Source organism: Centroberyx affinis, unplaced genomic scaffold (genome assembly GCF_046629955.1).
Source record: "Centroberyx affinis isolate AG114_WGS23_722 - 3 ecotype Tasmania unplaced genomic scaffold, CSIRO-AGI_Caff_v1 ptg004842l_1, whole genome shotgun sequence".
Classification (NCBI taxonomy): Eukaryota; Metazoa; Chordata; class Actinopteri; order Beryciformes; family Berycidae; genus Centroberyx; species Centroberyx affinis.
In genome coordinates this window covers 1-23,101 of record NW_027282365.1, presented here as the reverse complement: position 1 = coordinate 23,101, position 23,101 = coordinate 1, and the positions used below count along the sequence as shown (strand labels likewise).

The window sequence follows — 23,101 nt, the reverse complement described above, 5'->3', positions numbered from 1 at the left end:
TATAGGTGCAGACTACTTGTTTTCATATGTGGCAGCCTAGGACACACTCACAGGTTGGTTGTAAGAGGGCTTCAACAACTTGGGATGCCCAAAAAGGCTAAACGGCTTGCAAAGTACTGTGCTGTCTCTGCTATTATTGGCAGCCGCCATATATGGCGGAGACGCTGCTACTTATACCCCTGAGAACTGAGTATTATGTTTTGTATTGTGAAGATCTATGCCACTGGTCCATGATTTTGTGAATGTACTTTACTGCACCTTCAATATTTGTGTCCTTGTACGTTTTCTTCTGTGTGGACATAAATAAATTGTTAAAATGTGTGATCCTGTACAGAGTGAACTATCATCTCAGCAGCTGTCTTTGGTCAGCAGTGTGAGCGTTTCTCTCTCCCTCCTCTATCTGACAAAAGACACTGAAGAATCAGACCCAGACTCACACCAGGACCAGAACCCAAACCCAGGATAGAGTGGTTCAGTGAATGTGGAGTGGAAGGTGTGGATGTGGATCAGTGTGTCAGAGGAAACTCTGTAGAAGGACAGAGAGCCAGCAGGCCAGTCCAGATACACTGCAACTCTGTTAGAGCCAGAGGAGGAGAAGGAAGGTATGTCTGTTAATCTGTTATTGTGCTGGACAGAGTAACTCTCATCAGAGCATTCCAGACTCCAGGACTTTTCATTCCCTCCAAGCTTGCAATCAGCACCCTCTCCTCTCCTACTGATTCCTTTGTAAGTCACTCCTATATGAACCACTCCTTCCCACTCGACCTCCCAGTAACAGCGACCAGTCAGACCATTTCTACACAGCAGCTGTTTCCAGGAGTCAAATCTCTCTGGGTGATCAGGATATGGCTGCTCCTCTCTCACCTTTGTCACCTTTCTGTTGTCTTCAGACAGGAAGATCTTTCTGTGTGCTGTGTTTGGGTCCAGTGTGAGTTCACAGGCATCTGATGAGAGAACAAGACTCAATACAGCAGCAGATTATCATCTAATACACCTGTTGTGTTAATTATTTGTTGATTTATTAACAAGTTGACTGTTAATTATTGTGAATAATTATATATTCATTTATTGACATACGGTTTAACAATTAGCAAAATATGATGAAAAGAGACTAATGATAATATGAACGGGTTACAAATTAATAACTAAATACATAATTAAGCAATATTACACGAGAGGGTGTGCGTTACCGTCATTATAATATAGCAACAGCAGACTAAGCTGTTTGGCATTGGCAGAGAAGATTTGGCAAATTTTACATGAGCGCAACCCACATACTCAGCTGTGCTGCTCATCCCACAAATGCATGTTCCTTACAAATGAGGCTCCATTTAAAAGGGAAATAAACAGGCTTTCCAACGGTATAAAATGTATTGCCAAGAAGCATTGTTACAACAGAGAAATAATCTACCAAACACAAAGTTCCAAACTTTTTGTTCGATGTTTAGTTGAATGTGTGTTGCTTTGTTTTCATGAATCAAACTAAATACACACTTACATTTCCTCAGACCCTGGTTTCAACCTCTGCACTCCACCATGGTCCACACTGGGGGAATAAACAAAGTCAGACCAGCAGATTCTCTTTGATGATGGAAACATGGACATTTAATAACCTTCAATATGAATGAGTTTCCATACAGCATCAGTCATAACTGCTGTTAGACATTAATCAATATTCCTCATCTTCTCAGTGTGACAGAGAAAATGTGTGTGACTCTCAGCCTTCTAGCAGACGTTGCCTCTCCATACCTGAGAGAGTCCAGTCTCCAGTGTGGATCCTCCAGTCCAGCAGAGAGCAGCTTCACTCCTGAGGCTCCTAGATGATTGTAGCTCAGGTCCAGCTCTCTCAGATGGGAGGGGTTGGAGCTCAGAGCTGAGGCCAGAGAAGCACAGCCTTCCTCTGTGAGCAGACAGCCTGACAGCCTGCACACACACACACACACACACACACACACACACACACACACACACACACACACACACACAGTTTAGTTTTAACTTTCCATTGATGTATGGTTTATTTATTGTTTATTACTGAGAATTATTTTTTCCTGTTTTTCTACACAAGTGTTTTCTGGAAAAGAGAGCCAAGCTCTCAGTGTAAACTTCCTGTTTAAAACAAGATTCATGTTAGATAATCACTATCTGCTCTGATGTTAGGTGTGATAACGTGATTTAATTTTAGTAAAAACTGCAGCGGTCACCACTCCAAACTGTTGCTCCAGTGATCTGCTTTGTGCTTTCATTTGGTCAGTTTGGCAGTTCTTGGATCAGTTTGCTGCAGAATCTTAGAAATCCTTTTTGGTATTTTAGGTCTCAACAACGGAGACAGCAAGGAGGGAAATAATGAAATATCCTGATAGAAAGCAGAAAACAGTTCATAGGGGACAGAAAGTAGAGTGAAAGATTGTTACCACAATCAAGGGAACAGAACCAAGCTGACAGAACCAAGCTGACAGAACCAAGGGACAGAACCAAGCTGACAAAACCAAGGGACAGAACCAAGGGACAGAACCAAGCTAACAGAACCAAGCGGACAGAACCAAGCTAACAGAACCAAGCGGACAGAACCAAGGGACAGAACCAAGCAGACAGAACCAAGGAACAGAACCAAGGGACAGAACCAAGCTAACAGAACCAAGCTAACAGAACCAAGCGGACAGAACCAAGGGACAGAACCAAGCAGACAGAACCAAGGAACAGAACCAAGGAACAGAACCAAGGGACAGAACCAAGCTGACAGAACCAAGCGACAGAACCAAGCTGACAGAACCAAGGAACAGAACCAAGGGACAGAACCAAGGAACAGAACCAAGGGACAGAACCAAGCTGACAGAACCAAGGAACAGAACCAAGGAACAGAACCAAGGGACAGAACCAAGCTGACAGAACCAAGCGACAGAACCAAGCTGACAGAACCAAGGAACAGAACCAAGGGACAGAACCAAGGAACAGAACCAAGGGACAGAACCAAGCTGACAGAACCAAGGAACAGAACCAAGGGACAGAACCAAGCTAACAGAACCAAGGGACAGAACCAAGGGACAGAACCAAGCTGACAGAACCAAGCTAACAGAACCAAGGGACAGAACCAAGGGGGGAAAAGATCTGGACAAATGTCTCCTGCTTGGTTCTGCTGCAGAGAACTTCATCACAGCTTGGATGAGGTGAGATAAGACGAAACTTTGAGGATCCTGTGGGGAAACTGGGGCAACAAACAGTAACAGGATACAGCAAAGAAAAATAAAACAGAAATAAGAATGGAGAAAATGGGTGGCATTAAACATGACATCATCGATAGATATAGTTTATAACCTCCTCTATTCACAAACGACTTGTCTGGTGGAGTTTATACAGTCAACATGAGAAATGACTTTGTCAACACACAGCCAGCAGGGCGACACGGCGACCTGACGACATTTTACTTACTACACCGACTATACCAGCAGAGGGCAGATATCTGCTTCGGGATTCACCGGAGGCACTCGTCCATCCTCGCCCAAGCCCTCTACATCCGTCGGGAAACTTCGGGTGTGTTCGGCTCCTAACGGTCGGTGTGTTCAAATCTTCGGCTGTCCGGCTCCCTCCTGGAGACTGAAGTGAAGAAAGGAACAGAGAAAGAGGGAAAACAGACAACAGGAAAGGATAGACGGAGTCTCATAGCGGAATGACGGTGCTGCAGGAACCTGTCCAGGTAAAAGACACCGTTCAGTTTGTTGTCATGTGCGGGAGGCGAGGGATTTTCCAAGCCCGTGCTGCCTTCTCGGCTCCGGCCTCAGCAGCTACTCCAGCCCGCGGTCTGAGAGCCTTCTCCCCGCCGCAGGCCCCGCAGCCTGCCGCTAGCCGCTAGCAGCTCACACATGGAGCTTATTACAGTAGTATCAGTGTTAAATAGCGCTGTCATCATAATGTGGTCGGTTGTGTTGAGGTTGCCATGTAGCACAAGACTTTTACGCGAAGCTAACTCGCTAGCGTTAGCTAACATCGGTTTCGGAGTGCCGTTCTCATGAGTGGAGAAAACATGCCAAACTCCTTTAAAAAAAATCTGGCAGGTTAATGTTGTCTGGCTTATCGGCAAAGAACATACATGGTACAGCATGACTTAAGGTCTTTTCAGAATTACTAGTAGTCACTCTTCACTTCGGTGTACATCCAATGTACCAATCGGGGCTTACTTCAATAAAATAGTAACTTCTGAAACCAGTTCGCGTGTTATTCCCACGATCCTCTTCCACCAAATAACATCCTGGAGGGCGGTAGCTACCAGTGCGAATAATCGTAAAACTTTACATTGTATTGTGGCAGATGTTGCCTGGTGGAGTATATGTGTGCCGAATGTACCAGTGGACAGTATGGAAGGGTGTAAGGTCTTAAGTCATGTTCTACCAGCTGTGTGTCTTTGCTGTTAAGCACTGTAACATTAAACTGCCCAGATGTTGAATGTAGTTTGGCGTGACGGGACTGAACGTATCATTGCTACCTTGGCTGCTGGTAACACTGCTAATGCTAAAGAATCCGGTTAGCCGGCTAGTGACGCCGTGGCTAACCGTTAGCCGAGCAGCCTCAGTCAGGCGAATTCCGTTTAAACCCAGGACGAAAATATAGAAGGTTTTAATGAATAACTGAACAGTCGACTTGTTGAGTAGCATGTCAGGTTTCTGACTCTTGGCCAGCAGTGGCAGTAAGGTGTAGTCAGCCAACAGCTGGCTAGCCCCCAGCTGGGTCTTGTTGCTAACGCTAGCTAACGTTAGCATGAGCTTAAAAGGACCATAAAAGGCTGAACAACAACACTAACAACATATCAGCTGGTTAACTAACAACATATTAGCTGGTTAACTAACAACACTAACAACATATCAGCTGGTTAACTAACAACATATCAGCTGTTAACTAACAACACTAACACCATATTAGCTGGTTAACTAACAACATATTAGCTGGTTAACTAACAACACTAACACCATATCAGCTGGTTAACTAACAACATATTAGCTGGTTAACTAACAACACTAACAACATATCAGCTGGTTAACTAACAACATATTAGCTGGTTAACTAACAACACTAACAACATATTAGCTGGTTAACTAACAACACTAACAACATATTAGCTGGTTAACTAACAACACTAACAACATATCAGCTGGTTAACTAACAACATATTAGCTGGTTAACTAACAACATATTAGCTGGTTAACTAACAACACTAACAACATATTAGCTGGTTAACTAACAACATATCAGCTGGTTAACTAACAACACTAACAACATATTAGCTGGTTAACTAACAACATATCAGCTGGTTAACTAACAACATATCAGCTGTTAACTAACAGCACTAACAACATATCAGCTGTTAACTAACAACACTAACAACATATCAGCTGGTTAACTAACAACATATCAGCTGGTTAACTAACAACACTAACAACATATTAGCTGGTTAACTAACAACATATCAGCTGGTTAACTAACAACATATCAGCTGTTAACTAACAGCACTAACAACATATCAGCTGTTAACTAACAACACTAACAACATATCAGCTGGTTAACTAACAACATATCAGCTGGTTAACTAACAACACTAACAACATATTAGCTGGTTAACTAACAACACTAACAACATATCAGCTGTTAACTCTGATATCAGTAAATTTAGATCATTTAAATGTGGTTGTCAGATAGTGATTTGTGGTTTCTGTTAGCCGGTATTTGTTGGTATTTGCTGGTATAGAGAGACAGCAGGAAAGACAGGAGGAAAGACAGGAGGAGAGACAGGAGGAAAGACAGGAGAGAGACAGGAGGACAGACAGGAGGGAGACAGGAGGAGAGACAGGAGGAAAGACAGGAGGACAGACAGGAGGAAAGACAGGAGGGAGACAGTCCGGCCATTTAATGTCCGGCCATCCTGCCGACAGCCGTAAAACTCTGTATATATGAACTGTAACGAGGAGTGATCACTGCAGGGTGAGCTGTAACGAGGAGTGATCACTGCAGGGTGAACTGTAACGAGGAGTGATCACTGCAGGGTGAACTATAACGAGGAGTGATCACTGCAGGGTGAACTATAACGAGGAGTGATCACTGCAGGGTGAAATGTAACGAGGAGTGATCACTGCAGGGTGAGCTGTAACGAGGAGTGATCACTGCAGGGTGAGCTGTAACGAGGAGTGATCACTGCAGGGTGAACTATAACGAGGAGTGATCACTGCAGGGTGAGCTGTAACGAGGAGTGATCACTGCAGGGTGAACTATAACGAGGAGTGATCACTGCAGGGTGAAATGTAACGAGGAGTGATCACTTTTCTTCAGTCCAGTACAGCAGAGCGTGGATTTAACTCTGTGTGTGTGTGTGTGTGTGTGTGTGTGTGTGTGTGTGTGTGTGTGTGTGTGTGTGTGTGTGTGTGTGTGTGTGTGTGTGTGTGTGTGTGTGTGTGTGTGTGTGTGTGTGTGTGCAGGCTGCAGTGTGGCAGGCTCTGAACCACTACGCCTACCTGGACGCTGTCTTCCTGGCTGAGAGACTCTACGCAGAGGGTAAGACCTGTCTGTCTACCTGTCTGTCTCTCTACCTGTCTGTCTCTCTACCTGTCTGTCTCTCAGTACACTCAGAGGAGGCTCTCTACCTGCTGGCCACATGTTGACCTGTCTGTCTCTCTACCTGTCTGTCTCTCAGTACACTCAGAGGAGGCTCTCTACCTGCTGGCCACATGTTGACCTGTCTGTCTCTCTACCTGTCTGTCTCTCAGTACACTCAGAGGAGGCTCTCTACCTGCTGGCCACATGTTACTACCGGTCAGGAAAGCCTTATAAGGCCTACAGGCTGCTGAAGGCTCACAGCTGCTCCACACCGCAGGTTCGATTCCTGCTGGCCAAGTGCTGCGTCGAGCTCAGCAAGTAAGACCACACACACACACACACACACACACACACACACACTCCATTCCACTGGGTTGGCCCTTCCAGTTTGCTCTGCTGCTTATTCTCATGATGATTCTGACAATTACATTAGTCTAGTCGCTATCTAAAAAGAATAACAACAACATCTCGTTATACATAAAAATTAAAGTTATATTGCATTTTTAAACATTAGACCTGTCTGTCTCTCTTCTGTACTTCTCTGTCGGTCATAGAGGACGTTTGACTGATTGACGCTGGAGGCCAACAGTGAGAGTTTGGTAGCCAAACGGATCTGATATTTTAAACCTGCAATAAGCAACATCAGCCCTTCTAACCAATCCTGAAGCTAAAGTGGAGATTTCATTCAGATAGAAAGATATAAATTGAGAAGTAGAACCCGCACACCAAAGATGGATCTTCATCAGGTCAAGATCCATCTTGGATTGAAACGTTGTCATTAGGGCTGTGACCTAGTAGGGTTGGGCGATGTCTACCAAATATGACGATCCACAGTGAAACATCACGATGGACGATGACATCGTTGTTGGGGGGGGGGCTACATACATGTATGTAGCCTATGTTGGATATTAATTACTATTTCTATTTTTTGCACATTTGAGCCCACAGCCCATCCTCACCTACTCACCCGGTCTTTCCTTACTTTTCCTCCCTATAGCCTATGCTTAAGCAACCTCATTAAGCAGATCATCTGATTATACTTTTTTTTTTTTAAATGCTAGTCATAGTGATGTAACGGCATAACTGCAGCACTTGGCTTCATGTTTGGTAGCTGCAGTCCGACTTCCTTTTTGAAATTCCGTTCCTAGGAGAGAACTGGAGAGTAGTCTGTCTGTCCTCTCTGTTCAGTTCCCAGACACTGCAACATTTTATATTGTTTATCAATATTATATTTTGTATAATAAGTAGGCTATTGATATATTTATCAATATTATATTTTTTAATTTTCCCGTGAACTGATAAAGACTGAGAACAAGAGTTAATAGAAGTAGTTTGAGGTACAGAGCCCACTGAGCAAAAGACGTGATTTCAACGTCTCCTCTATGCTTTAGCTCTCATACAGCCCAGGATCATTACGGCTGTGTATAGACCTATTTTAGGTTATTATACATTATTACAATGAATAAACATCTGTAAATACCAAAAATATGCACCAGAGAAGTCCTGTAGACTAGCCTACAAGATAATTATCTGAGCACAAGAAGTAATTTCTACATTGCGTCTATGCTTTAGCTCTCATATAGTCCAGGATCATTTTGTCTATGTATAGACATCTAATAAACTTTCACTTTTCAACCCCATTTAAACTTAATTTAGCCTAGACGGCTATGGGCCATTTAGACGTGTTTTAAACGTCTAATCAACGTAAAATTGCTCAGTGGGAGAGGTCACATGACATGATGAGGGGAAGGATGCCGACTGGAAGGATGCCTGGGACTCCTGGTTATGAAAGTAATGAACAAGAAAATCGTACTGTAGCCTATTTGTTACAGCCTCTCTGATGTAGGTCTGGACTCTAAATAAAAGCTTAACCCTAAAGCATCGCTTGCACAGCTGCTCAAGAACAATATTGGGCTTTTTACACCGGCTGGCATTGAGATATAAAATTAAAATTTCTCAAACACTGGAAATGCTATGGTCTCATCCTTCTGTGAGTTTTTGCAAATATTTGGGCTTTAAAGGCCCGCGTTTTCAGAATTCTATAAAACGACAATTGTAACTATATTTTTGCCATTTTCTCCCTGCAACACACCTGCTGCAGGCTGACAGACGGATGTGAAAGTCTCTCCCTCTCCTCCTTTTTCCATCCAGCAAGTCAGCGCCATCAAAACATGTAAAGTAATTTCACACATATGATTACTGACATTTAGAAGAACAGAGCGAGAGGCACAGAGACATGAAGCGTGTGACAGTCTGTCTGTGGATCATTGCAGTAGCAGTGTTGCTCTTCTGTATTTCCATGGAATATCCAAACATGAATATCGACAGCTGCTCGACATGAAAAGACTTTTTTCAGACAAACCGGTCAAAGAACCGCTTCAGAGAAATCCTGTGAGAGAGTCGACTGTCGGTCGGAGGAACAGAGGAGAGAGAGACAGGTGTTGCGTAATCACGTTCCCAAAAGGATTTAATGGACAGAGCTCATTATGTGTATAAATATTTGACATTAAACAAATGTTATTCATACTCGTTATTTCCTTTTATTGTATACGATATATACTGTAAGATAGGCTATAGGAAATATGAGATGACTGTAATATTTCATGTAATAAGTTATACAATAAAATGTCCAAAAAAATGCGGTGATGACGGTAATGAGCTCAACCCCGTGGTAGGTGTCACATGACCGCGGCGATGCGCTAACTGTCACAGGCCTAGTCGTCATGAATTAAAGAGTCAAATAAAACTTTGGTGTGCGGGTTCTACTTCTCAGCTGATGTTCAGCACCTAACGCAGAGCCCGCTGTCCATGAGCGTACAGATAGTTTGTTTTGTTGGTTACATAATAATATTAACCAGCTGTGTTGCTGTTTTCACCTCTTTTCTAAAGCTTGTTGTCAAATTCCACTCCTGAACGAAGCTCCCCCCACTCCATTCAGTAGTTTTTCATTTTTGTAAAACTGGCTTGGCTCCTCCCTCGCTGTTTGAAAGTGCCACTCTCCCGTTCCTGAAAAAAACTCTTGTAATGTTGGAATCGATGAAGCGAGCGAGTAAACTTGTGAAACTAGTGAACTTGTGAAACTAGTGAACTTGTTAAACTAGTGAACTTGTTAAATTAGTGAACTTGTTAAACTAGTGAACTTGTTAAACTAGTGAACTTGTTAAATTAGTGAACTTGTTAAACTAGTGAACTTGTTAAATTAGTGAACTTGTTAAACTAGTGAACTTGTGAAACTAGTGAACTTGTGAAACTAGTGAACTTGTTAAACTAGTGAACTTGTTAAATTAGTGAACTTGTTAAACTAGTGAACTTGTTAAACTAGTGAACTTGTTAAATTAGTGAACTTGTTAAACTAGTGAACTTGTTAAATTAGTGAACTTGTTAAACTAGTGAACTTGTTAAATTAGTGAACTTGTTAAAATAGTAAACTTGCTACCTCCGTCTTCACGTCATTGTGGGACGTGAGCTTCAGCAGGAGAAAGATCTGTCAAAGTGAGACTGGTAACCAGTGACACTTCTCTGTAGGTACAGTTAGCTATTGGCCTTTATCCAAACTGCTTTGCTAGGTTTGTCTTTACGGGCCTCTGTAGTCCAGTAGCTTTGCTGTGCTTTATTTACAAATGTGTTGTGGTTTCTGTTGCCCTCTAGTAGTCAGAAAATCACTTATTGCACCTTTAAAGAACTCTACTCTTAAAAAAAAAAAAAAACTTGCATAACTTAAATACTAAATTCAGAAGAGGCTCCTTAGATGCAAAAAAAGGGAAAATGTCTATTTACATACTGCCCAACAAAAAAGTGGCCAAAGTGCAGTGAACAAACTAAAGGTGAACGTTTCAGTCATCAGACGGTCTTCAGCACCATACAGAGACTCACTATACCAGGACCTATCTACAGACTCCTCCAGAATCAGTGTGAGTAAGTCACACTGACCTAAGTAACCTCTGTTCTATATTCCCCCCCCACGGGTCTTACTGGTCTGCTGTATGACACAGAAGGAGAGGTTAGAGACAGAATGACCGGCATCATGGGAACGTTTGGCTTGGAGATTTGACATCATTCCTGCGTATGGCACGTTTGTGTTCTGTAATCTACGTTTTCACAGGTCGAATAGTCTTACCTATGTAAATACACGTAACACATTGTTTTATGCTATATGTTTTATAAGTAGTATGGCTGGGGAAAGTGTTTTTTTCTTAGAGTTTGTGGCAGGGGAAGAAACCGGTCATACTGTCCAAACGTCTCTGGGTACGTCCAGAGGGGATGAAGGTGTCTCCACACACAAGAACATCTCTTACGTTCTTAGACCTGTGACAGGGAAAGAGACGAAGATTTTTACGGGATCCAGACACAACACATCCCAATGTTTCTCAATGATGTCACTCATCTTACTACTAAGGGGAGAATAAGTAGTGGCACAAATACATGAATATTTCTTCTTAGATGTTTGGTTTGTGGACTGATTCACATCAATACCACGGACCTTTTCAAGGGCTGTATCGAGCCATGTCGTGGGATATGCTCTCTCTTTAAAGTTTAAGTACATTGTCTGAGCCTGTGTTTCAAAATCTTCACTGGTAGTACAGGTACGTTTCAACCTTAGAAATTGAGAATAGGGCAGACTTTTCTTTAAGGAGGTAGGATGAAAGCTGGTAGCATACAGAATGCTATTTTTATCAGTGGGTTTAGTGTAAAGAGTGGTGCTGATCAGATTATCCTGAATGCATACCCTGTTGTCCAAAAAGGGGATCTCATGATCATTATGTTCAACATTAAACCTTATTGTGGGGGTCATGTTGTTCAAGTACATAATTCATCCAATCTTTCCAATGGAGCTTGCCAGAGAAGAAAACAGTCATCAATACACCTTTTTGTACATGAGAATATAACTGGAAAAATGATTATTTTTAAGCAAAAACTTTTCCAAATAGCCCATGAACAAGTCGGACCGAAGCTAGAGCCCATAGATACACCGTGTGACTAGGTAATACTCTCGGCTGCAGAGCGTCTCTCTGGGCTGCAGCGCGTCTCTCTGGGCTGCGGAGCGTCTCTCTGGGCTGCGGAGCGTCTCTCTCTGGGCTGCGGAGCGTCTCTCTCGGCTGCAGCGCGTCTCTGGGCTGCAGCGCGTCTCTCTGGGCTGCGGAGCGTCTCTCTCTGGGCTGCGGAGCGTCTCTCTCGGCTGCGGAGCGTCTCTCTCTGGGCTGCGGAGCGTCTCTCTCGGCTGCGGAGCGTCTCTCTCGGCTGCGGAGCGTCTCTCTCGGCTGCGGAGCGTCTCTCTCTGGGCTGCGGAGCGTCTCTCTCGGCTGCGGAGCGTCTCTCTCGGCTGCGGAGCGTCTCTCTGGGCTGCAGCGCGTCTCTCTGGGCTGCGGAGCGTCTCTCTGGGCTGCGGAGCGTCTCTCTCGGCTGCGGAGCGCCTCTCTGGGCTGCAGCGCGTCTCTCTGGCCTGCGGAGCGTCTCTCTGGGCTGCGGAGCGTCTCTCTCGGCTGCAGCGCGTCTCTCTCGGCTGCGGAGCGTCTCTCAGCTGACACTGTCACACCTCCTGTGGTCGGTCTCTCCTCCACTCTCTCTTCTCTCTGTTCCTCAGCTCTATATTTTATATTCAGACTCAGTTCTCACAGTGGCTCCACATCTCTGCTCTGACATCATGTTGTAAAGCTGGTTGTTGTTTTGTGTTTTAGATTCAGATTCAGCTCTTCTGGATGAATCACGGAGAAATTTAGCAGCTTAGCTTAGTTTAGCTCAGCTTAGTTTAGCTCAGCTTAGTTTATCTTAGCTTAGCTTATCTTAGCTTAGCGTAGCTTAGTTTAGCTGAAACGTGGCTCCGGTCCGGTGGTCTCTTCCTCTTCCAGACTCTGTTGTGTCTGATTCAACAGGCGATATTCTGCAGACTCCAGCACCGGGCTCATGAAGCCTGTGTAGACGGAAACAAGTTCTGGCTCTCGGACACCAAATTTCTTCAGGCGACGCAGAGCAAAAAGCTTCCTGTTGGCTGAGGTCAACATGTGGTCCACCTGACTGTCCCATCACAAGTTACTCTGGATGGTGACCCCCCCCCCCCCCCCCCCAGGACTTTAACTGTGTCACAGACATCCCGGATGTTCTGGTCAGTGGAGAGTCGGCAGGGCGGGTGGACGCCTCATGTGGGTGACATGTAAAACTTTACATTTCTTTGGGTTGAGTTTCATTTTGTGCTCCTCTACCCAGATATCAAAACCATTCAGGGTCTGTTGGGGAGTACAGGGTAGCTGGAGTGTCCACATCTGGGCCAAAGTCTTGTCATCCACATGTTTCCAGTGGTCTGTTCTGTCCTGGAGGGCGCTGTTGATCAGTGCTAGGAAGACTTTAGGCCCTAGTACGGTTCCCTGTGCAACTCCACACGGGGGTCTTCCCAGTCAGAGAGATGTCCCTGGTAACACACTTTCTGACAGAGGTTGGTCATGGAGCTGCAGATCCATGGGATCAGACCCGGTCTTAGACCCGGTCTCACTCCAAGGTCAAGGAGGCACTGTACTGTGATCTACGGCATCAAAGGCCTTGGCAAAATCAGCTGTGGTTATATATGTCAATATAACAGACTGAGCTATTTAAAGGAACAGTTCACCAAAACAACTGGAGGGTATGGAGACCTGCCTGTCTGTCTGTCTACCTGTCTGTCTGACTGCCTACCTGTCTGTCTGTCTACCTGTCTGTCAGGCTGGCAGAGGGAGAACAGGTTCTGATTGGTGGAGTGCTGAATAAACAGAAGAGTCAGGATGACATCATCACTGAGTTTGGAGACTCCGCCTCCTTCACCCTGTCACTGCTGGGACACATTTACTGGTAAAGTACTACTAATACTACCTATCACTACTGCATTTACTGGTAAAGTACTACTAATACTACCTATCACTACTGCATTTACTGGTAAAGTACTACTAATACTACCTATCACTACTGCATTTACTGGTAAAGTACTACTAATACTACCTATCACTACTGCATTTACTGGTAAAGTACTACTAATACTACCTATCACTACTGCATTTACTGGTAAAGTACTACTAATACTACCTATCACTACTGCATTTACTGGTAAAGTACTGCTAGTACTACCTATCACTACTGCATTTACTGGTAAAGTACTGCTAGTACTACCTGTCACTGCTGAGATATGTGGAGATATGTGTACTAGTAAAAGTAGTACTACTAGTACTACTGTGGCTGATGTAGTTTGATGCTGCTGGCAATTAAGATTCTAGTTCTTATTCTGTACTGACTGGTGATCTGTCCGTCTGTCTACCTGTCTGTCTGTCTGTCTGTCTGTCTGTCTGTCTGTCTGTCTGTCTGTCTGTCTGTCTGCCTGCCTGCCTGTCTGTCTGTCTCCCTGTCTGTCTCTATCTACCTGTCTGTCTCCCTGTCTGTCTGTCTCTCTCTACGTGTCTGTCTGTCTGTCTGTCTGTCTGTCTGTCTGTCTGTCTCTCTCCCTGTCTGTCTCTCTGAGCAGTAAGACAGATCGTGTTGCTAAAGGTGCAGAATGTTTCCAGAGGAGTTTAACTCTCAACCCGTTCCTCTGGTCGCCTTTCCAGAACCTCTGCCATCTAGGTAACACACACACACACACACACACACACACACACACACACACACACACACACACACACACACACACACACACACACACACACACAGAGAGAGAGACTGTAAGGATTACGGAAGGGCCAGATAAGACTCGACTAGGCTTATTGATTGATTTATTTTTAATTTTTTAATCGTTGAGATTCATAAAATATCTTCAGTAATATTATAACATGTAATATACAGTATAACATGTTGTATACATGTTACACTGTATATAACATGTAATATAACATCAGCCAGTAATATTGAAGATTTGGCATCTGACATCCAAAATGTGGCACACAGATCAGCCAATCCCATTTCTGTGACATCATCACTGTTTGGGAGGCTGGAGGTTTTGGGTGTAAAATGGAGTTTTAAAAATGGAGTTTTGGGGCGTTGTGCTCCGCTGGGCTCGTTGTCTGTTTCCTGTTGGAGACGGACTGAAGTGTGTCAGAGGGTTTCACTCGTGTCACACGTGTCACACGTGTGACACGTGTGACACGTGTCACTCGTGTCACACGTGAATAGAAGAAGACCGGTGGGACTCGGCAGCATGGAGACCAACAGGCTGCAGCGCCACATGCTGCTCACTCGTGTCACTTGTGTCACACGTGTCACTCGTGTCACACGTGTCACACGTGTCACACGTGTCACTCGTGTTTTCATGGCTTCTAATTGGCTGTAAGCAGCATGTGCGCTGCAGCCTGTTGGTCTCCATGCTGCCGAGTCCCACCGGTCTTCTTCTTCTTCTTCTTCTTCTTAATAAACTTTTCATCATTCAGGTCAAATGAACTGAGCAGAGCGAGGCTGCAGGTCAGAGGTCAACACCAGAAACATCTCTGACTTTTCTCTCTGCCCTTCAAACCGACTGAATATGAATAAACTAATAAATATGAATATTAATATTAATAATAATATCGTGTCTTCCCAGGAGAGAAACCAGACCCAGATCAGGTCTTCAGGTTGTCTTCTCTTCAGAGCTTCTCTGTAGCTCCGCCCCCTCCTCCTGTTAGCCCCGCCCAAAACTCCTCACACCGCCTAGACACCGCCCTCATGGAGACTCCACAGGACACACTGGTATGCAAACCAAACACACCCGAAACAGTCTGCTAATCTGACTACTGTTCAGTCTGGTATCTGATTACTGTTCAGTCTGGTAATCTGATTACTGTTCAGTCTGCTAGTCTGACTACTGTTCAGTCTGGTAATCTGACTACTGTTCAGTCTGGTAATCTGATTACTGTTCAGTCTGCTAATCTGACTACTGTTCAGTCTGCTAATCTGATGACTGTGTTCAGTCTGGTAATCTGATGACTGTTCAGTCTGGTAATCTGATGACTGTTCAGTCTGGTAATCTGATGACTGTTCAGTCTGGTAATCTGATTACTGTTCAGTCTGGTAATCTGATGACTGTTCAGTCTGGTAATCTGATTACTGTTCAGTCTGGTAATCTGATACTGTTCAGTCTGGTAATCTGATGACTGTTCAGTAAGGTAATCTGATGACTGTTCAGTCTGGTAATCTGATGACTGTTCAGTCTGGTAATCTGATTACTGTTCAGTCTGGTAATCTGATGACTGTGTTCAGTCTGGTAATGTGATTACTGTTCAGTCTGGTAATGTGATTACTATTCAGTCTGGTAATCTGATTACTGTTCAGTCTGGTAATCTGATTACTGTTCAGTCTGGTAATCTGACTACTGTTCAGTCTGGTAATCTGATGACTGTGTTCAGTCTGGTAATGTGATTACTGTTCAGTCTGGTAATGTGATTACTGTTCAGTCTGGTAATCTGACTACTGTTCAGTCTGGTAATCTGATGACTGTTCAGTCTGGTAATGTGATTACTATTCAGTCTGGTAATCTGATTACTGTTCAGTCTGGTAATCTGATTACTGTTCAGTCTGGTAATCTGATTACTGTTCAGTCTGGTAATGTGATTAAATGGTTTAATTTTAGAATGTTTTCTCTTCAGGAGTTGAATCGTTTGAATCTAGAATCATCCAATGGGAAGCTGACGTCTGATTCGTCCGTTTCCTACATTGACTCCTCCCTCATCTCCCCGGATACCGGCTCCCCTATTGGCCAACACAGTTTCCATTGGATCAGCTGGCTCCCTATTGGCCAAACAGAACAAACCTAAGAGTGGGCGGAGTTTACTGGGAGGACCTGCTGCGCTCAGTCCGCTAACACCCAGGTACACACACACACACACACACACACACACACACACACACACACACACATATATATATACACACACACACACACACATATATATACACACACACACACACAGTAAGGATTGAGAGATTTTTCTCATTCCGCTTTTGCATTTTTGGCATTTTTGTTTCATTCTGTTTGGATTCATTGATGCTTTTGTAACACAGTAGATAACCTTTGTGTGTGTGTGTGTGTGTGTGTGTGTGTGTGTGTGTGTGTGTGTGTGTGTGTGTGTGTTAATGTTTGTAGTTTTGGCATCCTGCCCCTGGAGCCCAGCCCCGGAGACCCTCATATCTACAGAACTACTCTGCTACAATGGAAACACAGCCCACTGCACCCAGCAAGAAGGTACACACACCTTATCACACACTTTAACACACACCTTAACACCCTTACCCTTAACACACCTTACACCCTACACATTAACACACACCTTAACACACACTTTAACACACACCTTAACACACACCTTAACACACACCTTTACACACACACTTAACACACACTTTAACACACACCCTTAACACACACCTTAACACACACTTAACACACACCTTAACACACACTTTAACACACACCTTACACACCTTAACACACCTTATCACACACCTTAACACACCTTAACACACACACCTTAACACACACACCTTAACACACCTTATCACACACCTTAACACACCTTAACAACACTTTAACACACCTTAACACACACCTTAACACACACCTTAACACACACCTTAACACACCTTATCACACACTTTAACACACCTTAACACACACACCTTAACACACCTTAACACACACACCTTAACACACACTTTAACACACCTTAACACACACCTTACACACACTTTAACACACCTTAACACACCTTATCACACACCTTAACACACCTTAACACACACACCTTAACACACACACCTTAACCACCTTAACACACCTTATCACACACCTTAACACACCTTAACACACACACCTTAACACACACACCTTAACACACACACCTTAACACACCTCAACACACACCTTAACACACACTTTAACACACCTTAACACACACCTTATCACACACCTTAACACACCTTATCACACACCTTAACACACCTTAACACACCTTAACACACACCTTAACACACACCTTAACACACCTTAACACACACCTTAACACACACCTTAACACACACCTTAACACACCTTATCACACCTTATCACACACCTTAACACACCATAACACACACCTTAACACACACCTTAACACACCTTAACACACCTTATCACACACCTTAACACACCATAACACACACCTTAACACACACCTTAACACACACCTTAACACACCTTAACACACACCTTAACACACCTTAACACACACCTTAACACACACCTTAATGACTAGTAATGACAGAAACTCTACTTTAAAACATTAGTAATAAACAGTAATGTTTTGCACCAGGAAGGCAGAAATAGATGTAGTGGAAACACTGAAATATTAAAGCTGTCTCTCTCTCTCTCTCCTGACCTGTCTCTCTCTCTCCTGACCTGTCTCTGTCTCTCCTGACCTGTCTGTCTCTCTCTCCTGACCTGTCTCTGTCTCTCCTGACCTGTCTGTCTCTCTCTCCTTACCTGTCTGTCTCTCTACCAGTCTGTTTCCAGGATCAGTCAGTCAAAGTCAGTCTTCAGTCAGAGTGGAAACAGCAGAGAGGTTCTACCTATCCCCTTCAACCAATCACAGAGCTCCGCTCCTCACACCAGGTAACTGGAACAACCAATCACAGAGCTCCACTCCACACACCAGGTAACTCTAACAACCAATCACAGAGCTCTGCTCCACACACCAGGTAATTGTAGTAATAATGATAATAACCTTTATTTATACAGCACCTTTCATACACAACATGCAGCTGAAAGTGTTTTACATCAATAGAAGCCAGATTAAAAACAGATTAAAGAAAAAAACCACAGAGCTCCACTCATCACACCAAGTAACTACTGACCAGGGACTGACTGACTCTTTACTGACTGGCTCTTTACTGACTGGCTCTTTACTGACTGGCTCTTTACTGACTGAACTGACTGACTCTTTACTGACTGGCTCTTTACTGGCTGAACTGACTGACTCTTTACTGACTGGCTCTTTACTGGCTGAACTGACTGACTCTTTACTGACTGGCTCTTTACTGACTGGCTCTTTACTGACTGAACTGACTGGCTCTTTACTGACTGGCTCTTTACTGACTGGCTCTTTACTGACTGGCTCTTTACTGACTGACTCTTTACTGACTGAACTGACTGACTCTTTACAGACTGACTCTTTACTGACTGGCTCTTTACTGACTGGCTCTTTACTGACTGGCTCTTTACTGACTGACTCTTTACTGACTGGCTCTTTACTGACTGAACTGACTGGCTCTTTACTGACTGGCTCTTTACTGACTGGCTCTTTACTGACTGACTCTTTACTGACTGGCTCTTTACTGACTGGCTCTTTACTGACTGAACTGACTGACTCTTTACAGACTGACTCTTTACTGACTGACTCTTTACTGGCTGACTCTTTACTGACTGACTCTTTACTGACTGACTCTTTACTGGCTGAACTGACTGACTCTTTACTGACTGACTCTTTACTGACTGGCTCTTTACTGACTGAACTGACTGGCTCTTTACTGACTGGCTCTTTACTGACTGACTCTTTACTGACTGACTCTTTACTGACTGACTCTTTACTGGCTGAACTGACTGACTCTTTACTGACTGACTCTTTACTGACTGGCTCTTTACTGACTGAACTGACTGACTCTTTACTGGCTGAACTGACTGACTCTTTACTGACTGGCTCTTTACTGACTGACTCTTTACTGACTGAACTGACTGACTCTTTACTGACTGACTCTTTACTGACTGACTCTTTACTGACTGGCTCTTTACTGACTGACTCTTTACTGACTGAACTGACTGACTCTTTACTGGCTGAACTGACTGACTCTTTACTGACTGGCTCTTTACTGACTGACTCTTTACTGACTGAACTGACTGACTCTTTACTGACTGACTCTTTACTGACTGGCTCTTTACTGACTGACTCTTTACTGACTGGCTCTTTACTGACTGGCTCTTTACTGACTGGCTCTTTACTGACTGACTCTTTACTGACTGAACTGACTGACTCTTTACTGGCTGAACTGACTGACTCTTTACTGACTGGCTCTTTACTGACTGACTCTTTACTGACTGAACTGACTGACTCTTTACTGACTGACTCTTTACTGACTGGCTCTTTACTGACTGACTCTTTACTGACTGGCTCTTTACTGACTGGCTCTTTACTGACTGAACTGACTGACTCTTTACTGACTGGCTCTTTACTGACTGGCTCTTTACTGACTGAACTGACTGACTCTTTACTGACTGGCTCTTTACTGACTGACTCTTTACTGACTGGCTCTTTACTGACTGAACTGACTGACTCTTTACTGACTGACTCTTTACTGACTGACTCTTTACTGACTGACTCTTTACTGACTGAACTGACTGACTCTTTACTGACTGGCTCTTTACTGACTGGCTCTTTACTGACTGAACTGACTGACTCTTTACTGACTGGCTCTTTACTGACTGACTCTTTACTGACTGACTCTTTACTGACTCTTTACTGACTGACTCTTTACTGACTGAACTGACTGACTCTTTACTGACTGACTCTTTACTGACTGACTCTTTACTGACTGACTCTTTACTGACTGAACTGACTGACTATTTACTGACTGACTCCTTACTGACTGGCTCTTTACTGACTGTACTGACAGACTCTTTACTGACTGACTCTTTACTGACTGACTCTTTACTGACAGACTCTTTACTGACTGACTCTTTACTGACTGACTCTTTACTGACTGACTCTTTACTGACTGAACTGACTGACTCTTTACTGACTGACTCTTTACTGACTGTACTGACTGACTCTTTACTGACTGACTCTTTACTGACTGTCTGTCTGATGACCTGTCTCTCTCTCAGTGGCTCCCCTCAGGTCCTCAGTCCTAGTCTGTCTGCTCCTCCCAACGTTCAGCCCAGAAGAAGTTCCAGACTGTTTACTAGTGCCAGCTCTACTGCAAAGGTACTGCAGTACTACTACAGTACTACTACATACAGTACTACAAACACTTTACTAGTGCCAGCTCTACTGCAAAGGTACTGCAGTACTACTACAGTACTACTACATACAGTACTACAAACACTTTACTATTGCCAGCTCTACTGCAAAGGTACTGCAGTACTATTACAGTACTACTACATACAGTACTACAAACACTTTACTATTGCCAGCTCTACTGCAAAGGTACTGCAGTACTACTACAGTACTACTACATACAGTACTACAAACACTTTACTAGTGCCAGCTCTACTGCAAAGGTACTGCAGTACTACTACAGTACTACTACATACAGTACTACAAACACTTTACTATTGCCAGCTCTACTGCAAAGGTACTGCAGTACTATTACAGTACTACTACATACAGTACTACAAACACTTTACTATTGCCAGCTCTACTGCAAAGGTACTGCAGTACTACTACAGTACTACTACATACAGTACTACAAACACTTTACTATTGCCAGCTCTACTGCAAAGGTACTGCAGTACTACTACAGTACTACTACATACAGTACTACAAACACTTTACTATTGCCAGCTCTACTGCAAAGGTACTGCAGTACTACTACAGTACTACTACATACAGTACTACAAACACTTTACTATTGCCAGCTCTACTGCAAAGGTACTGCAGTACTACTACAGTACTACTACATACAGCATTAACACAGTAGAAGTAGATGGGGCAGGTTGAAGGAAAGTAGAAACACCAAAAAAGTACTAACCTCTCATTACCTCTCTCTGTCTCTGCCTGTCTGTCTCTCTGTCTGTCTGTCTGTCTCTATATCTCTCTACCTGTCTGTCTGTCTCTCTCTGGCTCTGCCTGTCTCTCTGCCTGTCTGCCTGTATCTCTCTGTGTCTGCCTGTCTGTCTCTCTGCCTGTCTGTCTCTCTGTAGGAGAACAGTAAGAAGTTGAAGATGAAGTTTCCTACAAAGATTCCCAACAGGAAAACTAAATGTAAATCAGCCAAGACTTCAAACAGCAGCAACCTGAACGAGAGCCTGGACATCCTGAGACTGGATCCCAGTGTTCCCAGTATAGTGGACAAGACCCCGCAGTACCAGAGAGCTGCTGCAGGTACTGCTCACAGTACTGCTGATAGTACTACTCATACTACTGATACTGATGCTACTACTATAATAATACTAATACTACTAATGATAGTGTTGATAATAATAATAATAATAATAATAATAATAATAAACTTTATTTATATAAACTAAAGAGTAAAAGTAGGATTAAAAGGTAGTAAAAGTAGTAAAAATAATACAGGAAGAGAATAAAATGATAAGAGGATAAAAGGATAAAAGAGAAAATAAAATTATAAAATCATGATAATGTAATAAAAGACTATGAAAAAGCGTTTTCATAAAAGTAAGTTTTCAGGAGAGACTTAAGAGTTGATGCTGATTTTGCAGCCTGATCCTCAGGCAGGAGGAGAGGCCCGGCTTTAAACCCAGAGGAGGCTCAAACTGAGGCCCGCAGGCTGCGCTCAGGCACACAAGTCAGAGATGAAGCTTGGAGCCTGGTCCCGTATCGCTTTGAACGTTTTCGGCAAAATCTTAAAATCTATTCTAAATCTCACCGGCAACCGGTGCAGGATGGGAGGGACGTGGTCTCGTCTTTCAGAGCCGAAGAGCCCGGCAGCTGCCTTCTGTTTTAGCCGGAGGCCAGAGAGGCTTCTGGGTAATCCCAGAGTGAAGAGCAGGACAGGAGTCTAGCTGAGATGAAATAAAGGCGTGGATGACCTTTTCAACGTCTGATTATGATTAAACATTATCTAATTTTAGCGATGTTCCTCAGCTAAAGAAAACATGATTGCACAACTCCTGTCACTTGGCCATCAAAAGAGATAAGAGGTCAGAACAGAAAATCACTCCAAATTATTGGCGGCACGCCTAACATGCATGAGCATAAACATCCAAGATGGCTCTGAATGAAACTGATAGAGTTTGGGTGGGCAATTAAAATAATCCCAGATTTAGGATCATTAAGATGGTACTACTACTGGTACTACTACTACTGCTGCTACTACTACTACTACTACTACTGCTACTACTACTACTACTGCTACTACTACTGGTACTACTACTGGTACTACTACTACTACTGCTACTACTACTACTACTACTACTGCTACTACTACTACTACTGCTACTACTACTGGTACTACTACTGGTACTACTACTACTACTGCTACTACTACTACTACTACTACTACTACTACTACTACTACTACTACTACTACTACTACTACTACTGCTGCTACTACTACTGCTACTACTACTGCTACTACTAGTACTACTACTACTACTACTACTACTACTACTACTACTACTGCTACTATTACTACTACTACTACTACTACTACTGGTACTACTACTACTACTACTACTACTACTACTACTGGTAGTACTACTACTGCTACTACTACTGCTATAATACTACATACATCCTCAGACTGGTCCCCAGTATACTCAGTATACCAGGTACTAGAGTACCACAGAGTACAGATGTACTAGGTAAGTCACAGTGATATTAAGAAA

General features: G+C 43.5%; 1 protein-coding gene and 1 pseudogene across 1 annotated transcript; one reads left to right on the top strand and one right to left on the bottom strand.

Annotated features, from left to right (window-relative positions):
- Nucleotides 1-396: 396 nt before the first annotated feature.
- On the bottom strand, nucleotides 397-1,538 carry LOC139666163 (stonustoxin subunit beta-like). The gene is made up of 2 exons (XM_071545287.1): nucleotides 1,523-1,538; nucleotides 397-938 (listed from the first exon to the last, which is right to left on the bottom strand). Exons 1-2 carry the CDS (start codon nucleotides 1,536-1,538, stop codon nucleotides 397-399), a joined length of 558 nt encoding a protein of 185 aa, XP_071401388.1.
- A 2,020-nt stretch (nucleotides 1,539-3,558) lies between these two features.
- Nucleotides 3,559-21,632, top strand: LOC139666162 (cell division cycle protein 27 homolog; annotated as a pseudogene).
- The last annotated feature ends 1,469 nt before the right edge of the window (nucleotides 21,633-23,101 follow it).